The sequence below is a fragment of the Hyla sarda genome, chromosome 3 (genome assembly GCF_029499605.1).
Source record: "Hyla sarda isolate aHylSar1 chromosome 3, aHylSar1.hap1, whole genome shotgun sequence".
Lineage (NCBI taxonomy): Eukaryota > Metazoa > Chordata > Amphibia > Anura > Hylidae > Hyla > Hyla sarda.
The window spans coordinates 111448814-111469015 of NC_079191.1; the positions used below are offsets into that span (position 1 = coordinate 111448814).

The window sequence follows — 20202 nt, forward strand, 5'->3', positions numbered from 1 at the left end:
CCTTCACAGAATTTAATAAGGGTTGCAGTGAGTATTTACACCCCACTGGCGTTTGACAGATCTTTGGAACAGTGGGCTGTGCAAATTAAAAATTAAATTTTTCATTTTCACGGACCACTGTTCCACAAATCTGTCAGACACCTGTGGGGTGTAAATGCTCACTGCACCCCTTAATACATTACGTGAGGGGTGTAGTTTCCTAAATGGGGTCACATGTGGGGGGGGGGTCCATTGTTCTGGCACTATGGGGGCTTTGTAAACACACGTGGCCTTCAATTCCGGACAAATTTTCTCTTCAAAATCCCAATGGCGCTCCATCTCTTCTGAGCATTGTAGTTTACCCGCAGAGTACTTTACATCCACATATGGGGTATTTATATACTCAAGAAATGGGGTTACAAATTTTGGGGGGATTTTTTCCTATTTTCCCTTGTGAACATGAAAAATTTAGGGTGACACCAGCATTTTAGTGAAAAAAAAAATTATTTTCATTTTCCCATCCAATTTTAATGAAAATTCGTTAAACTTTGCAACGTTAAAAAATTGCAAATATTACAGAAATGTTAAACTATCTTTATCACCTTGGAAAACCATCATCTGCCATTCACCTGCATACAGTAGGTATGTACTGTTTATCTCTACTATTAAAAGTAGAGGTGGAGTGAAGGCATTTTATACTGAGGATGGGAGGCTCACATGCATTCTAAGGATGTTAATCCTGCAAAATAGCTTTTGAGGCTCTAGGGACCAATACAAGGCACAGCATAGCAGAGGCAATTGCTGCAGATATGGTAAAGCATATAATAAACTGGTACAAATATGTTGTAAAAGCATCAGGTTCCTTGAGTTAATTTAATACACTGACTAGATTAATAAGTCACCCTTTAGTGAAAAGGAATTTACTACTTTTATTGAACATGTAACTGTACAGAAAGCTATATTGTACATATTCCTACAATATTAGGGGATGCATGTATACATAAAAATACTGATGGCTCATTACAGGGCTGCTCATGGTATATTACACCTTTTGAGTCTGTATTTTCATGTACAAGAGCAGTAGCAGTACTTTTATGTGGAATTAGGTTCAAAGCTTAGACTCACATGACATCCAGGTATTCTTACTGCTGACCAAAACTGATTTTGGGTCTTATGCACACAGGCATATTTGGTATCCCAAATACTGTGTCACTACATTACAATGGGGCTATGCATATCCCAGTGGTGATATATAGCATGTAATGGAGAATGCATTTTATTAGAGAAAAAAAATAAAATCTTCAGAAAATGTATCCATAAATTTGAACCTCAAAACATAACTATCTGTAATGCAGTCACGTTTTGTGCCATGTGTTACAAAACGAGAATTAATTGGACCTTCAGATCTTTTAAATGTTACCAGTGCTGAAAAGAAGCCTTTGAGAGCCCTGCTTTACACACTCACATAGAGCAATGGGCAGTTTGCATGTATAAGTTTTAGGCTAAGGCTATATGACAATTTTGGCTGCAACAAGGGTCACACGACCAAAGATCCCTATGTCACACTGTGGATCAGGCTACAGCATAGCTAAGGTAAGTAAATTGGGTCACACTGCAACTGAAAAGTGCGAGCCACCTCACAATCACAAGATATGGATGAGCTTTTTTTTCCCAACTGTCAGGCCATGGCCACATGTGAGTAACACTGACCTCATTCACTTACCTTAGGTGTAACACAGCACAATTACAGAAATTTGTGGTCACGACCATTGTCACAAGCATAATCTACATGAAGTCTTTGTCCGTCATACTGTGTGCTTAAAGGGGTACTCCACCCCTAGACATCTTATCCCCTATCCAAAGGATAGGGGATAAGATGTCAGATTGCTGCCACGCCCCCTCCCATAGACTTGCATTGAGGGGTGGCATGTGACGTCACACAGGGGCGGAGTCGTGATGTCACGATCTTCCGTCCCGGTGGTTGAGATGGACTCAGCCTGAGGACCTCCAGCGGTTCCGGAAGCCGCTACAGGTGGGTGCTGCATGGTAGATCCAGGGGGTCCCCAGCAGCGGGACCCCGGCGATCTGACATCTTAGCCCCTATCCTTTGGATAGGGGATAAGATGTCTAGGGGCGGAGTTCCCCTTTAAGATTATTATTATTATTATTTTTTTTTAATCAAAGCTTTCAATTAGATCCACCTCAGGTAAGGGAAAAAAAAGGCTCTGTAAGGAGGCTCAAAACATAAAAATCTCAATCTGTTGACTTTCAGTATCTACTGAATCTCAAAAAAATTAAAATAAATTGAAAATGTTAAAATTTGAAAAGATATAAACCAAGGTTTCACCCCATGTTTTTAGGAAAGGGCATGCTGTTAAACCTTGCTCTGCATTTCCTACACTTCCTTCACTCCTTTTGACAAGTGCACTGACGGCACAACAGACTCTCTACCGATTCAGGTGGAAGAGGATGCATTTTACAATAAAGTAATGTAATATTTTTATAAAACATTTGTTGTTATGTGCAGACTTTATAAATTAACCAGTGTCCTTATTTCATTGATCCGGGCTTGTTTTATTTCACTTGAACTTGGCTTGTTTGTCCCAAAGGCTCCTGCAGCAAGTTCTCGCTTTTTGTCCTGGATTTTCAGCATATTTTCTTCTACAGAATCTTTTACAACAAACTGAGGAAAAAACACAAAATCCTTTTAACTTACTTTAAGGGTACGGTCACACATACAGGATCCTGCACAGATTTTATGCGCAGGATTTGTGACTGCAGATTAGAAGCGGTGCTCAGTCATTTAGTTTATAATTGAAATTTGCAGCAGAAAATCCTGTGCATCAAAACTGCGTATGTGTGAACGTACCCGTAAAGGGAAACTGACCGCTGGTTTACCGACACTAAACCCAATACACAGGGTTTTAGTGCGGGTGAACCGGATTGGTGCCGCGATAAAGCCAGTTTTATCCTGTATTGCTGATATAGTAATTAACCTCCTTTGTGCAATGGAGGAAGGACTCACCACACTTTGCTTCTCTGCATCCATCCCCTCTGTTCCCATACGACCACCCACCTGGTGCTCACATGGGCGCAGGGGGTCGATTAAAGAAAAACTAATTCACTCAGTATTTTTGTTGAGACCTAAAGATCTTGTAGCATTGAGACAAATTTTTCATCTTGACTCACATTTCAATAGTTTATCATGCCTTTTTCCTCCCTCTGGTAGAACAAACTCTCTCAATAACAAAGAATTTTATTAAGTTAGGATCAATGTTTTGCTTTTCTCTTACGCAATTTTTAAATCTTGTTGCCCCAACTCCTGTGCGTACAGAGCAAAAACGCTCAATGCACAATGAGCTGGCGTTTACTTTTCCCTATGTAGAAGAACATGCATGGACATACCAAAGCATATACCACATAGGGACTTTTGAAGGAGATAAATTGATTAACAGTGATGTAAGAAACCGCCTAGTGTGAACCGTTTTTGGGCAATAAGTGCGTTACAAAGGGTACAACCAACACACTTAAAATTTCCTTTGAGCCCAATATCAAAGCCATTTTTTCACCTATCGTCTGATTTTTTTTCTGTACATAATCGGTATATTGTTTAAGGTTGTAGTATTGTTCAAATATGTGCCATTTATTTTTAAATAGCTTTCCTGATGGTATCATTTATTTTTCTCTTCAGGATTTCTACGATTTTGTTTAAACAATTCTTTTCTAGTTTTATTCTCCACTTTGAAAAAGATTAGAAGAGTACCCCATAAACATTATTGAAGAAGCTCTCTTCAAAAGATCTTTTATTTGTTGTTTGTATATTGTATTACTGCATTATTGTTAATTCTTTTCAACCCTACCATTTGACCATAGGGGACACTTTTTTCACACTGAGGAGATGAGATATAGTGCAGGAGGGCATTTCTTGACGTGTCTTTTCTAAAAGCAGAAGTTATATTATTGTCCTTATCTATCTGAATTTTCCACGTCCAGGAAATTGAGTATTTCCTCCAAAATGACTAGTAAACAGCATATTCTTTTGGTTGGTATGATTTAGAAAATCGATGAATTCATTAACCCTCTAAGGACCAGGCCAATTTTAAAATTTGTCCTCCTCGCCTTCTAAAAATCGTAACTTTTATATTTTCATCCACAGACTAGTATGAGGGCTTGTTTTTTTGCGCGACTAGTTGTCCTTTGTAATGACATAAAATGTATGGCGCAACCCAAAAAATACTATGTGTGTAGGGAAATTGAAAAGAAAACCGCAATTTAGCAAATTTTGGAAGGTTTAGTTTACACGCCGTACAACTTACGGTAAAAATTACTTGTTTTTTATTCTGTGGGTCATACGAATAAAAGGGTACCCATGAGTGCATACTTTTTTTTTCCACATAAATGTTTATTGTATTTTCACTTAAGTAAACAGAAGGCAAAACATGACAGATAAGATGTCGCAGTACATAAAAGTGGTAAGCCAAAGACAAGGCAATAAAACATCGGAACGTCAAGTGTCAAGATATTCCAGTAGCATTGATAATCCGAGGTAACAAGAAACCACTCGCTTAGTAGGGAAGGGGGGGAGGGAGAGGGGAATACTAGGAAGGAGGGCTGGGGGGGGGGTAGGAGAGGGAACAAGGACAGGACAGGGGGGGGGGGGAGGGGATAGGAAAGAATAACCGGATCATGAAAAGAAGGGGAAAGGAAAGAGGGAGGGAGAAGAAAATGCTCCGAGCCCACCCGGCGCCGAGCCAAGACAAGGCCCCACTCTAGCCAGCTAAGGCAGGTGGTATGTAGAGTGACATTGGGGTGTAACAGCAGGGGATTATGTGTGCAGTGTCGTAAAGTGAGTGCATACTTTTCTATTACTGTACCGCTTTGGAAAAAAACCTGCAAACTTTAACTAAATTATGTGGAGTGGCGGGGACACTGCAACATCGATGGAGGGCGACATCCAGGGCAGCGGTGACAGTCCGGAGCGGCAGGGACAGGTGAGTATACCTTCCTATATTTAACATTGCACGGATCCCTCAACATACAATGGTTTCAACAAACAATGGTTCATTTGGAACAAATTACCATCGTATGTTGAGGCACCACTGTATAAAACTATATTTAATTAAATATTTTTTTAATTTTTTGGAATAAAAAAAAAATGACAAAAAAAAAAGCAATTTTTTTTATTTATTGTTTATTTTTACACGTTCACCTTATGGGATCATTAACATTATATTTTAATATGTATAGAAAGAAGAAAGCTACCTGGCACTGCTGCGTGGCAAATCTTAAATGGTGATCCCTTCAATAGACATTATAAGGCAGCGGCTCTGTATATTCACAAGTGGTGGTGGTGGTGAGTGACTTGTGACAGTAGACACAATGTTCATAATATATAGAACAAAGACAAGTGCACTCACCACATATATTGCTTCATCTGTGTTGTTTATTAGAGTTCATCCAGGTACAGAGGCATAATTGTGCAGGGGGACGACAAGGAAGGGAGGTGTTCACGGGCTACGGAACAGTTTTGCGCTACATGCGCTTCATTAGGTATAGACTGTTCTGTAGCCCGTGAACACCTCCCTTCCTTGTCGTCCCTCTGCACTTATTATGCCTCTGTACATGGATGAACACCAATAAACAACACAGATGAAGCAATATATGTGGGTGGTGAGTGCGCTTGTCTTTCTTTCTCCTATATATTATTTTATTTTAATAGTTCAGACATTTACACACGCGGTGATACCAAATATGTTTATTAATTATGTTTTTTTACTCACTTTTTGGGGGTAAAATGCGAAAAAGGGACAATTTACATTTTTATTGGGGGAGGGAATTTTTAAAATTTTTCTACATTTTTTTTTTTTATGTCCCCATAGGGGACTATCTATAGCAATCACTTGATTGCTAATACTGTTCAGTGCTATGCAAACAGAATAGCACTGATTAGTATTATTGGCCATCTTCTGCTCTGGTCTGCTGGACGGCAGATCAGAGCAGAACATGCTGGGAAGGCGGTGGATGCAGGTGAGGGGACATCCATCCGCCATATTCGCTGATCTGATCCCCGCGGCTGTGCCGCTGGGGATCAGGTCAGCCTAAAATGTAGCTGCGCTGCCGCAGACTGTATTGATCTGTATTGATCATGGCATCTGAGGGGTTAATGGCGGACATTTGCGCGATCGCGGATGTCGGCCATTACCGGCGAGTCCATGACTGCCATCAGCAGCCGGGACCTGCCGTGCATGACCCGAGCATTTGTCAGATGCTCGCGGTCATGTACAGGATGTAAATATACGTCCTGGTGCGCGAAGTACCACTGCTTCAGGACATACATTTACTTCCTTGGTGGTTAAGGGGTTAAATACATTTTCACCTCCATCCCATATTACAAAAAATGTTGTCGACATAATGAAGAATGATTTTGATATACCCAACAAATGTGTTATTGGAGGTGAAGATGTACTCACTTTTAAACATAGAGAGGAAGACCTTAGCATAGGTGCATGACACAGGAGTACCCATCGCGGTACCACTGATTCTTGAATTTGAGGACGTTATCCATAAGTACAAACTGCAAAGCTTCAATGAAAATCTCTATAAATGCCTCAGATTTATTAGTGTAATGCAGAAACTCCTGTATGGCCTGTATACCCACATTAGAGATGAGCGAATTTACAGTAAATTCGATTCGTCACGAACTTCTCGGCTCGGCAGTTGATGACTTATCCTGCATAAATTAGTTCAGCTTTCAGGTGCTCCGGTGGGCTGGAAAAGGTGGATACAGTCCTAGGAAAGAGTCTCCTAGGACTGTATCCACCTTTTCCAGCCCACCGGAGCACCTGAAAGCTGAACTAATTTATGCAGGATAAGTAATCAACTGCCGAGCCGAGAAGTTTGTGACGAATCGAATTTACTGTAAATTCGCTCATCTCTAACCCACATCATGGAGGATGCGGGTAAATAAGCTTTCTACATCAATGGATGCCAGGTTATATCTACTACTTTTAAAGTAGATATCAGGTTGCCTGTGTCACGTAAGTATGTAGGAAACTCCTTTAAAATTGGAGATAGGAGCCAGTTAAGGTAAACGGATAGAGACAGTCAATGAGCTGTCCCCCGCCACAACTGGGTGACCCGGGGGTTGGCTCAGCAATTTGTGTATCTCGGGCAGGATATTCCAGTGTGGCTTTTTCAGACAACACTGGTATGAGTGGGATCAGAGGGGAGTGTATCATATACAGTTCTACTGCTAAGTTGTTTAAATGCCTCTGTGTCGTGATCAGCCGTATGCCACACGACTACTGCTGCCACATGCCACACGACAAGAATCTCTGCTGCTCAGGTAATAGCTTTTTTTTCCCCCTCAGGTAATGTTGGGTTTGGAATGTGGGTACAATAAAGGTTTTACCATCTCTAAGGACTCTTTTACTGAAAATGTCAAGGGGGCTGCCTGGGACAATGAGGGTGGGGGTTAAATTGAATGAGGATTGATTACTTCCAGTAAAGATTTTATCAGCATGTTACCATTTTCCCCAATTTGGCCAGGACTTAGGCACTATCCACTTCTACTTAGCTGAATTCTTTAACCCCTTAAGGACCGGGGTTTTTTCCGTTTTTGCATTTTCGTTTTTGCTCCTTGCCTTTAAAAAATCATAACTCTTTCAAATTTGCACCTAAAAATCCATATGATGGCTTATTTTTTGCGCCACCAATTCTACTTTGTAATGACGTTAGTCATTTTGCCCAAAAATCTACGGTGAAGCGGGAAAAAAAATCATTGTACGACAAAATTGAAAAAAAAACGCTGTTTTGTAACTTTTGGGGGCTTCCGTTTCTACGTAAAACATTTTTCGGTAAAAATGACACCTTATCTTCTGTAGGTCCATACGATTAAAATGATACCCTACTTATATAGGTTTGATTTTGTCGGACTTCTGGAAAAAATCATAACTACATGCAGGAAAATGAATACGTTTAAAATTGTCATCTTCTGACCCCTATAACTTTTTTATTTTTCCGTGTATGGGGCGGTATGAGGGCTAATTTTTTGCGCCGTGATCTGAAGTTTTTAACGGTACCATTTTTGCATTGATAGGACTTATTGATCGCTTTTTATTAATTTTTAAATGATATAAAAAGTGACCAAAAATGCACTATTTTGGACTTTGGAATTTTTTTGCGCGCACGCCATTGACCGAGCGGTTTAATTAATGATATATTTTTATAATTCGGACATTTCCGCACGCGGTGATACCATATATGTTTATTTTTATTTACACTGTGTTTTTTTTTTTATTGGAAAAGGGGGGTGATTCAAACTTTTAATAGGGGAGGAGTTAAATGATCTTTATTCACTTTTTTTTTTGCAGTGTTATAGGTCCCATAGGGACCTATAACACTGCACACACTGATCTTCTATGTTGATCACTGGTTTCTCATAAGAAACCAGTGATCAACGATTCTGCCGAATGACTGCTCATGCCTGGATCTCAGGCACTGAGCAGTCATTCGGCGATCGGACAGCGAGGAGGCAGGAAGGGGCCCTCCCGCTTTCCTGTCAGCTGTTCGGGATGCCGCGATTAGCCGCGGCTATCCCGAACAGCCCGACTGAGCTAGCCGGGAACTTTCACTTTCACTTTTAGCCGCGCGGCTCAGCTCTGAGCGCGCGGCTAAAGGGTTAATAGCGCGCTATTAGAGGCGGGTCCCGGCTTCACTATGACGCCGGGCCCGCCGTGATATGACGCGGGATTACTGTGTAACCCCGCGTTATATCAGAAGAGCAGGACCAAGGACGTACCGGTACGTCCTTGGTCCTTAAGGGGTTAACAAGAGAATCCCAGGGGATTGCAACAAGGAATGTCACCCCTCCTTTTATCAGTTCTGCTTTTTATCATTAGGGTCATAATTAGAGAAAAATTTGAGGTTGATGTTCCGCATCAGAAAAACAAAACAACATAGTCTCAAGGTGATAACAGGTGCTCAACCCCAAGTGCAATTGTGCACTCATACAATGGGGTAGAGGACCCGCACCTATGGACAAAAGTGGGGTTTCAATCCTGTGGTTAATATATACAATGATATTAGCTAATCCTCAAAACTGATGTAAAAATGAGACATTAGCCAGTATATCCTTATATGAAGGACATACCTGAGCCAAGGTTTCTCATGTGATGCGGGACCTAACCACTAACCTTTTTTGCCTGGCCAGATGTTCCGCATCACTTTAAAAAGATCGATCTCAAAATTTTCATAAGAAAAATTAGTAGTAAGTCCAAAATTCAGTCCTTTGCTAAGGACAGAGATGGTTGCTTGAGGCATCTCGAATTCTGTCAAGTTCATGACTAATGATTGAGTGCTCTTTGATTCCAAGTTACTGTTTTCTTTTGTTTCTAAGTTCGCCATGGTTGTCTTGTTTGTTAGTTTCCTTCTGCCCCCTAGTCTCATTTTTCTGCCTGAAGGGAACAGGGGGGATTGATAATCTCGGGAGGAAAGTTTGCTGCTCCTTCATCGGACATGCTGGATTAAGTTTCCGTTGTTAGATAATCTGAGGTGCGTTTCTAATGCATTTTTTTGCTCCTCAGATTTTTCTTAATGCATGTTTTTCCCTTCCAGTTGGTTCTGTTTTAGACCACATTAACACCATATTAGACTCGAAGTCCTTCTTATCCATCATGTATTTATCCCTTTTGGTCTCTTGTAGACTACCGGTACCCTGTTGAAAGAGCATTTATTTCTTCAAAGTTTGAGTGAATTTTTTCATACATTCCCCAGAAAGACAAGTATGTATTTCTTTCTTTGCTTTACATAACTCGGTAGCTTTTTTTTCATATTCTTTTTTTTTATTCCTCTCTAAAATTAGTTTTTGTAGTGTAAGAGCGCATGAGATGAGCTTCATTCTTTGCCATAAACTCAGGATCGTCACTGTATTGAGAGGGGGTTTTATATACTCGTAGGCCTCTAGGTCCATTTCCATTGTCATGGTAAAGGGGGACAACCCATATTTGGCACACATGCTCAGATGACTGAAGATAGAAAGTCTATTGTGTACAATAGACAAAACAAGAAGAAAAGTCTTCGGCACTGTGGCTTTATAGTATCCATGTGTTCGACTACTTGATAGAAAGGCAGGAAAGCCATTAAATATAACTGGCACATATTAGAACAAGACAGCAACCTTAAACAATATACTGTAAATAAACCTATTACTTACAGAAAAAATTCAGTCTATAGGTGAGAAAATAAAGAAAGTTAGGAAAGAAAAAAATCTAAAAAGAAAACCCTTCCGATATTGGGCACAACAGAAACTTTAAGTGTGGAGGTTGCACCCTTTGTAACGCACTTATTGCCCAAAAACAGTTCACACTAGCAGGAGATAAATTGATTAACAGTGATATGAAAACCGCCTAAAGTACCTATGTGGTATATACTTTGGTATGTCCATGCATGTTCTTCTACATAGGGAAAGCTTAACGCCAGCTCTTTGTGCATATAAATGAGCCTTTTCGCTCTGTATGCACAGGAGTTGGGGCAACACGTAGGATAAAAGCATAACATTGATCCTAACTTAATAAAATTCTTTGGCATTGAGAGAGTTTATGCTCTACCAGAGGGAGGAGATAGGCATGATAAACTATTGAAATGTCAATCAAGATGGAAAATTCCTATAAATGCCAAAGGATCTTTAGGTCTCAATGAAAATAATGAGTTAAGTAGTTTTTTATTTATTAACCGCTCGCTGCTGAGAGGGTATGTTTTTATCATTTGTATATCATGAAAAGCACTTTGTATTTCTTGATTGCTTATAAGTTACAATGGCAACTAGATCCGGGAAGGGCATTTAAACGTACTTGACATGTTGACGTCAGCACCAGCCCGTAGAAGCGCCAGTTGAGGCGTGAAAGAATTGTAGCAGGTGTTTGTTTCCCCCGCTGTGTTTCCATCTCAGCCGACCGGCATTCAAGTCCTTCTTTGTACAGTATTTATTAAATGGATGCCGATAAAAAATAACTACCAGAAGTCCTGGTGAGTGCACAGTTTCTTCTCTATTTTATTGCTATTAAAGGAGTACTCTGGTGCAGAGTTCTACTGCTCCGTCCTGCAAAAAAAAAAAAATTAAAATAAACCATCCCTCACCTTCCTGGGTTCCCGCAGAGCGCCACTACAGCTGATCGGTCCTCTGGTCCATCTTCTTCATACTTCCGTGTGAACGAAGAATCACATGGCGCTCAGCCTTTTATGGGCCGAGGCAGAACATTGCGGCGCTGAGCGCCATGTGACGCTTTGTTCACACGGAAGTATGAAGAAGATGGACCGGAGGACCGATCAGCTGTAGTGGCGCTCCGCAGGAACCCAGGAAGGTGAGGGCTGGTTTATTTTAATTTTTTTTGCAGCCCGGACAGGACGGAGCAGGAGTACTCTGCACCAGAGTACTCCTTTAAGGGAAGCTGGGTATGCCAGCTCTACCCTTCATTGCACAAAGGGGGTCAATTACCATACTAACAAGGCAGACTAATATGGGCTGTATGTCCAGAATGGTGGCACCAATCCAAGAGAGTAATACATCATTTTAATATGGTTAACCAGCACAATGTGTATTGGGTTAAGTTCGGGTAAACCAGCTGTCAGTTTTCCTTTAAGTCAGTATAAAAAATAAAATAACAAAAAGTTACAACTGTACATAATACATCCAGAACCATGCAGCCTAAAATTGCTAAAATACCCATGTAAACAGTGGAAACAAACTATTCAAGAAATTGGTGAATATAGTGCATGCATTTCTGTTGATTGAAGCCACAATTTAGAGAAGAATCTGACTAGGACCAACTGATTAACCCCTTAAAGGGGTATTCCAGCTTTATACATCTTATTCCCTTTCCAAAGGATAGGTGATAAGATGTATGCTTGCAGGAATTGCGCTGCTCGGGATCCCCGAGATCTGTGTGCAGCTCCCGGCATTCTGTGCCAGGCACTGCCTCAAAGACGGGGCAGTAACGTCACTGCCATGCCCCCTAGTGATGTCACGCCACACCCCTCCATTCATGTCATGTCGAGCATATATCTTATCCTCTATCCTTTGGATAGGGGATAAGACGTATACAGCCAGAATACCTCTTTAAAGGGGTACTCTACTGGAAAACATTTTCTTTTAAATCAACTGGTGCCAAAAAGTTAAACAGATTTGTAAATGACTTCTATAAAAAAAATCCCAATCCTTTCAGTACTTATCAGCTGCTATATACTACAGAGAAAGTGCTTTTCTTTTAGAATTTCATTTCGGTCTGAAAACATGCTCTCTGCTGACACCTCTATCCATTTTAGGAATTATCCAAATCCCCCATAGCAAACCTCTCTGTCCGCTTCAGGAACTGTCCAAAGCAAGAGGAAAGGAAATTCAAAAAGAAAAAGAACGTCCTCTGTAGTATACATCTATTAAAAAATCCCCAATCCTTCCAGTACTTTTTATATGAAGTTATTTACAAATCTGTTTAACTTTCTGGCACCAGTTGATTTAAAAGAAAATGTTTTCCAGTGGAGTACCCCTTTAACCCCTTCCCTCTTTGCCAATTTTTCATTTTTCCACTTTTGTTTTTTTCCTCCTCACCTTAAAATCATAACACTCAATTTTCCACCTAAAAATCCATATGAGGGATTTTTCTTTGCGCCAACAATTTTACTTTGTAATACCATTAATAATCTCACCACAAAATCAATGGTGAAACCAGAAAAAAATTTGTGGGGCAAAATTGAAAAAAAAGAAAAAAAAAAGTAATTTTGTAATTTTTAGTGGCTTCCGTTTCTACGCAGTGCAGTTTTAGGTAAAAATTGCACCTTATATTTATTCTGTAGGTCCATAAAGTCACAATGATACCCAATTTATATAGGTTTGATTATATTTTACTACAAATAAAAAATAAAAAAAATCATAACTACATGCACCAAAATTAATATGTTAAAATGTCCTTCTGACCCCTACAACTATTTTTCCGTATAAGGGGCAGTATGAGGGCTCATTTTTTGCGCCGTGATCTGAAGTTTTTAGCGGTACCATTTTTGTTTTGATCTGGCTTCTTGATCACTTTTTAGTCATTTTTTTCTGGTATAAAAAGTTACCAAAAATACACTATTTTGGCCTATTTTTTTTTTTTTTTTTTACGTGGATGCCATTGACTGTGCGGTTCAATTAATATATTTTTATAATTCAGATATTTACGCACGCGGCGATACCACATATGTTTATTTTTATTTACAGTTTTTTTAATGGGAAAAGGGGGGCGATTCAAACTTATTCGTGAAGGGGTTAAATCCCATTTATAGACTTTTTTTTTTTTTTTTTAGTGTTATAGCTCCCATAGGGGACTATAACATGCAATACACTGATCATTGTTATGACATAGCATAGCATTGATCAGTGTTTCTGCTGCTAGACTGCTCCTGCCTGGATCTCAGGCACGGAGGAATCCTCCTCGCGTCCTGCAAGCTGTTCGGGACGTCGCGATTTCACTGCGGCGGTCACGAACAGCACCACTGAGCTAATGTTTACTTTCATTTTAGCTGCAGCGATCAAGTTTGATCCCCATGTCTAAAGGGCTAATGCCGGACATCAGGCCGATCAGCGATGTCCGGCATTAGCCGTGGGTCCTCGTTGCTTATAGCAACCGGGACCCACCGGGTATGACGCATGTTCACCTGCGGAGCGCGCGTCATACCTCAGGAGCCGCAAATGGACGTTAATGAACGTCCATTTGTGGCAAGGGGTTAAGGACACAGCCCATTTTGGCCTTAAAGGGGTACTAAGGCGCAAAACATCTTAACCTCTATCAAAAGGATAGGGGATAAGATGTTAGATCGTGGGTGCGGCACCCCGGTCATCCGTGCACTGAGCGAACTCCGCTCCGTGTTGGATGACTGGTGACTACAGCTGTCACGCCCCCTCCATTCAGGTCTATGAGAGGTCTACGTACACCTCCTCGTCTTCTAAATAGACATGAATGGAGGGGGCGTGGTAACTCCACGCTCCTGTGTTTTGGACACCGCTGCTGCAGGACCCCCGCGATCTAACATCTTATCCCCTTATCCTTTTGATAGGTGATAAGATGTGTTGCAACGGAGTACCCCTTTAACCCCTTAAGGACGCAGGACGTAAATGTACGTCCTGGTGCGGTGGTACTTAACGCACCAGGACATACATTTACGTCCTGTGCATAACCGCGGGCATCGGAGCGATGCCCGTGTCATGCGCGGCTGATCGCAGCCAGGGACCCGCCGGCAATGGCCGACGCCCGCGATCTCGCGGGCGTCCACCATTAACCCCTCAGGTGCCGGGATCAATACAGATCCCGGCATCTGCGGCAGTGCGCGATTTGAATGAATGATCGGATCGCCCGCAGCGCTGCTGCGGGGATCCGATCATTCAGAACGCCGCACGGAGGTCCCCTCACCTTCCTCCGTCCGGTTCCCGGCGTCTCCTGCTCTGGTCTGAGATCGAGCAGACCAGAGCAGAAGATCGCCGATAACACTGATCTGTTCTATGTCCTATACATAGAACAGATCAGTATTAGCATTCATGGTATTGCTATGAATAGTCCCCTATGGGGACTATTCAAGTGTAAAAAAAAATGTAAAAAAATGTAAAAGTAAAAGTAAAAAAAAAGTGAAAAATCCCCTCCCCCAATAAAAAAGTAAAAACGTCCGTTTTTTCCTATTTTACCTCCAAAAAGCGTAAAAAATTCATTTTATAGACATATTTGGTATCGCCGCGTGCGTAAATTTCCGAACTATTAAAATAAAATGTTAATGATCCCGTACGGTCAACGGCGTGAACGGAAAAAAAAAAAAAAAAAGTCCAAAATTGCTACTTTTTTAATACATTTTATTTTAAAAAAATTATAAAAAATGTATTAAAAGTTTTTTTCTATGCAAATGTGGTATCAAAAAAAAGTACAGATCATGGCGCAAAAAATGAGCCCCCATACCGCCGCTTATACGGAAAAATTAAAAAGTTAGAGGTCATCAAAATAAAGGGATTATAAACGTACTAATTTGGTTAAAACGTTTGTGATTTTTTTTAAGCGCAACAATAATAGAAAAGTATGTAATAATGGGTATCATTTTAATCGCATTGACCCTAAGAATAAAGAACACACGTCATTTTTACCATAAATTGTACGGCGTGAAAACGAAACCTTCCAAAATTAGCAAAATTGCGTTTTTCGTTTTAATTTCCGCATAAAAATAGTTTTTTTTGGTTGCGCCATACATTTTATGATATAATGAGTTATGTCATTACAAAGGACAACTGGTCGCGCAAAAAACAAGCCCTCATACTAGTCTGTGAATGAAAATATAAAAGAGTTATGATTTTTAGAAGGCGAGGAGGAAAAAATGAAAATGTAAAAATTAAAATTGTCCTTAAGGCCAAAATGGGTTAAGGACACAGACAATTTTATGTTTGAATTTTCTTTTTTTCCCCTCCTCCTCTTCTAAAAATCATAACTCTTTCATATTTCCATCCACAGACCGATGTTAAGACTTGTTTTTTTGTGACCAATTGTCCTTTGTAATGACATCACTCATTTTACCATAAAATGTATGGCCATAAAAAAATATTATTTGTGTGGGGAAATTGAAAAGAACACCACAATTTTTCAAGGTTTCATTTTTACGCTGTAAACTTTACAGTAAAATTACATGTTTCTCTATCGGCTCCATTGGGGGACACAGACCCCATTGGGGGACACAGTGGAAATAAAAAAAAAGGTCGGCTACTCCCAGCAGGATATACCCGCCTTCAGGCCCTGAGCTAATCAATTTAAGCTTAGTGTCTGAAGGAGGTGGACATGGTCTGCAATTCTCCAGACCAGGTCTTCTGATTTTTTGTTTTCCTAGTATAGGGACATGTTAGTTTTTTATTCCTTTTTCTTTCCTTTTTTCAGGTGGGGACTCAGGGACTCCGGTTCCCTGTTTCCCCATTGCGAGTAAGGGGGCACAGACATTGCGTATATGCGCTGTTCACTCCTCCTCGCCAACGGTCAGCGCCTGGGTTGGTACCTCATGGGTCCGGGTCCCCCTATTTCCCTGCTCGCCTCGCTCGCGCATAGCAGCCAGGCGTGATGCAGGTAACTAAAGCTGACTGAAGACTTCACTGAAGACTCCATTAGGTAAGTTCTTCTGACTGAGGCAAGTACTTACCCCCCTTTTCTCTGGAGACCCCCTGTTTTTGGCGCTGACTTATACAGGGGCTGGACTTTTATTCTGGGGGAGCAGTGGCACCTTAGTGGGCATGTCATCTATGTTTTACATTGGGCACTTCACTGTGTGTGTGTGTGGTTATTTGCGGCTGTGTCCGCAGCGCCTAATAGGCGGCTGACAGCTGCGGCGCTGGTACGAGCCGGGCTCTCTCAGCGCCGGCTTACTTTCACTTTCTCCGGCAGCGCCTTATATGCGGCTGACAGCTGCGGCGCTGGTACGGGCCGGGCGCTCTCCGCGCCGGCTTACTTTCACTTTTTCCGGCAGTCTCTGACGGCGTATAGGCCGTCCGCTCTGTTTCTCCGAGCGCATATGTGGCTGACATGTGCACTCGGGACAAGGATCGGGCGCCATTAAAGCTTCTTCTTGGCCAGTCTATAGCTCCGCCCACAGGGCTGTCTGAGCTCTTCAGAGGCGCAAAGTAGCCTCCAATCAGCGCCGTGGGCACTATTTTAAGTTAGAAGGGGTCAATTAGTTAGTGCCTCTGCTTCAGGCACGCCCCTCTCTCTCTATTGGCTAGCCTGTTTCTTACACTCTAGCTGCATAGAGCCGAGTTCTCCTCACTGCAGCTGCCAGGGGACACAGACTAGGGTGAGAAAGTTCCTGTCTCTTTTCTCATTATGTCCGTACCCAGAGCTGTTCTTCCCTCTAAATAGAAACCTGGTTCGTCAGTGACTTATTTTGTCTGTAAGCACTGTAATACCAAGATGCCTGGCTCTACTGGGCCCACTTGCCCTGCCTGCTCCACTGCTCCCCCAGACCCCCTGGTACCCCGATGCCCTTTCGGTTCCGGTGGATTCAGCCGCTCCACCAGCCTGGGTTTCTTCCCTGACCCAGTATATGGCTGACTTGACTCAAGTCTCCCGTTCGGTGGCTGAGGCCTCCCAGGAAGTGGTGTCCGCCTTGAAGGGGTCTTCCGTGCGCAGGGCCTCTGAGAGTGCCCGCTCGTCTCCACATACTTCACGCTCTCACAAACGTACTAGGGGTGCCTCGTCTGACTCTTCCATTGAGACTTCAGATAGACGTGGGCGTTCCCCTCGTGAGTCCCGCCCCCTGTCATCTGGGCACAAACGTCGCTCCTCCAGAGCCGCGTACCCGGTCAGGATCGCCCCCCTCCAGGACTGCCTCTACTCGTTCCCATTCTCCTGGTGAACTGGCGGACAAGGCTTCCGAGCCGGCATCTGACTCAGGAGGACTGCTCAGATTCAGTTAAAACGGTGAACTCATTGGTGACAGCCTTAAGAGACACCTTTCACTTAGAGGACCCAGGATCTTCGGATGTCACTCCAGGAGTATCCTTTCATTGTGCTGAGCCAGCACCTCAAAGGTTCAGCTCTCACGCTGACTTTGACGACATTCTGAAATCTGCATGGAAACATCCAGACAAGAGGTTCCCGGGAATCAAGACGATTCAAGAACGTTATCCATTTGACAAGGACTTTGTCACTAAGGTGGTTTCCCCTCCCTCCACCAATCTCCCGGAACTCTAAGGGGACTACACTGCCACTGGCAGATGCCGCTGCCTTCAAGGATTCCACGGACAAAAAGGTAGAATCCTTAGCGAAGTTTGCCTCTAAAGCAGCTAGCTCTTCTCTTCTACACATCTTCGCCTCAACATGGGTGTCCAAGGCCCTGTCGGAGTGGTGCCAAAAGCTCCATCAGGATATCTTAGCGGGATCCCCCCCCAGATGATCTATCTGCTCTGGCTCTCCAATGCTCTAAAGCTGGGGACTTCCTGTACGCAGCTTCCATGCAGTCAGCCCGTTGTTCTGCCTTTGCTGTGGGTCACCTAGCGGCTCTCCACCGCTCTATGTGGCTTAAAGCTTGGAATGCGGATGCCGCTTCCAAAAGGTCTCTCACTGAGCTTCCTTTTATGGGTGGCCATCTTTTTGGCAAGCGCCTTGATGAGATTATCTCTGAGGCGACGGGAGGTAAGAGTTCCTTGTTGCCTCAAAATAAGGCTTGCCCTACTTCCCAAAGGAAGTCCTCTTCCTTTCGGTCCTTTCAGACCTTTGGCTCCAGCAAAGGGTCCGGGCAGGCACCTTCGCGGGACAAGAAGGCTCCCTCGTTCCGGGCACGCCCGTCTTGGAAGTCGGACTCCATCTGGTCCGGCCGTTTTGCGCCCAAATCAGGCAACCGTAAACCCACTTCTGCATGAAGTGAGGCCCCCACCCGCGGTTTCTTCTCGGGTGGGAGGTAGTCTTACTTTTTCGAGACATCTGGACCTCACACATTCAGGACTCTTGGGTCAGGGATGTGGTGTCCAACGGTTACCGAATCGAATTTGCCTCCCTTCCGAGGGATCGCTTTTTCGATCCCGGCCCCCCCCCCGGTCTCCTTCTGTGGCGAAGCAATTTCGAGAGGCTCTCCAGTCTCTGCTTCTCCAGGGGGTTATCGTTTTCGTTCCTCCAGGGGAACGGTTTCGGGGTTTCTATTCAAATCTTTTTGTGGTTCCCAAGAAGGATGGTTCTGTGCGTCCAATCCTAGACCTCAAGCGTCTCAACGGTCATCTTCTTATCCGCCACTTCCAAATGGAATCTCTCCGTTCGGTGGTGGCGTCCCTGGAACAAGGGGAGTTTCTTTCATCGGTGGACATCAAGGATGCCTACCTCCATGTGCCAATATTTCCAGGCCATCATCGGTACCTCCGCTTTGCGGTTCCGGAGGGGAATTTTCAATTCGTAGCCCTCAGCTTTGGTCTGGCCATGGCTCCTCGGGTCTTTACCAAGATCCTTGCGCCAGTGATGGGCTTGTTATGGTCGAGGGGAATCTCTTTGATACCCTACCTGGACGACCTTCTCATCAAGGCTTCAACCAGAGCTCAGACTCTGGAGAATGTGGACGTCACTCTCCACACTCTGGATCGCTTCGGGTGGATGGTCAACCGGGACAAGTCAGTCCTCTGTCCTACCCAGTCTCTAACCTTCTTGGGACTTCGCTTCGAGACGGCCTCTGCCCGAATTTGTCTCCCGCCGGACAAATGTCTGGCGCTTCTGTCGGGGGTCCGCTCCCTACGGACCCAGGTCTCAGTCCCCATCCGCACTTGTATGGAAGTCCTGGGTCGGATGGTGGCAACTATGGAGGCCGTACTCTTTGCCCAGTTTCGTTACCACCCTTTCAACTGGCGATACTCTCTCGATGGGACAGGTCTCCTCTGTCCCTAGATCATCAGATTGTTCTCCCTCGCAGGGTCCGTCAGTCTCTGCTCTGGTGGCTCCGCTCCGCTCCCCCCTTCTTCTCCAAGGGCGGTCATTTCTTCCCCTTCACTGGCAGGTTGTTACAACGGATGCCAGCCTGTCGGGCTGGGGTGGTGTGTTCAGGGATTGGACGGTTCAGGGACTCTGGTCTCCCCGAGAGGCCGATAAACATATTGGAATTACAGGCGATTCTTCTCGGTCTTCTTCATTGGGAGTCCCGGCTTCAGTCCCGTCCTGTCTGCGTCCAGTCGGACAACGCCACGGCCGTGGCGTACATAAATCGACAAGGCGGCACTCGCAGCTCGGCAGCCATGGCCGAGGTGACCAAGATTCTCATCTAGGCAGAAAGCAATGTTCCGGCCATTTCATCGATTCACATTCCGGGAGTGCTCAACTGGGAAGCGGACTTCCTCAGTCGGTCCTCACCCGACCCCGGCGAGTGGTCTCTACATCCAGAGGTCTTCGCGCAACTCTGCGACCTCTGGAGCATTCCGGACGTGGACCTCTTCGCGTCCCGACACAATCGGGAGATCCTTCCTTTTGTGTCCAAGTCTCGGGACCCTCAGGCTCTGGCCGTGGACGCCCTAGTGATTCCTTGGGCGGGGTTTGCCCTACCCTATCTGTTCCCTCCCCTTCCCAGGGTTCTGAGGAAGCTCAAAATAGAGGACCTCCCCGCCATTCTGGTAGCTCCAGATTGGCCCCGAAGGTCGTGGTACGCCGATGTAGTCAGGCTCGTGGACGACGCTCCACTGCGCCTTCCGCTCCGTCCGGACCTGCT

At 43.7% G+C, this 20202-nt stretch overlaps 1 protein-coding gene across 2 annotated transcripts in view; it reads right to left on the reverse strand.

Annotated features, from left to right (window-relative positions):
• Window positions 1-579: 579 nt before the first annotated feature.
• Window positions 580-20202, reverse strand: part of HLTF (helicase like transcription factor) — an 87843-nt gene continuing 68220 nt past the window's right edge. Inside the window, exon 24 of one of the 2 annotated variants that reach the window (XM_056564842.1) lies at window positions 580-2662. In XM_056564842.1, the coding sequence (XP_056420817.1) occupies window positions 2510-2662 (153 nt within the window). In that variant the 3' untranslated portion in view covers window positions 580-2509. The remainder of the gene's footprint in view (window positions 2663-20202) is intronic. The other variant, XM_056564843.1, reaches the window with a different exon arrangement.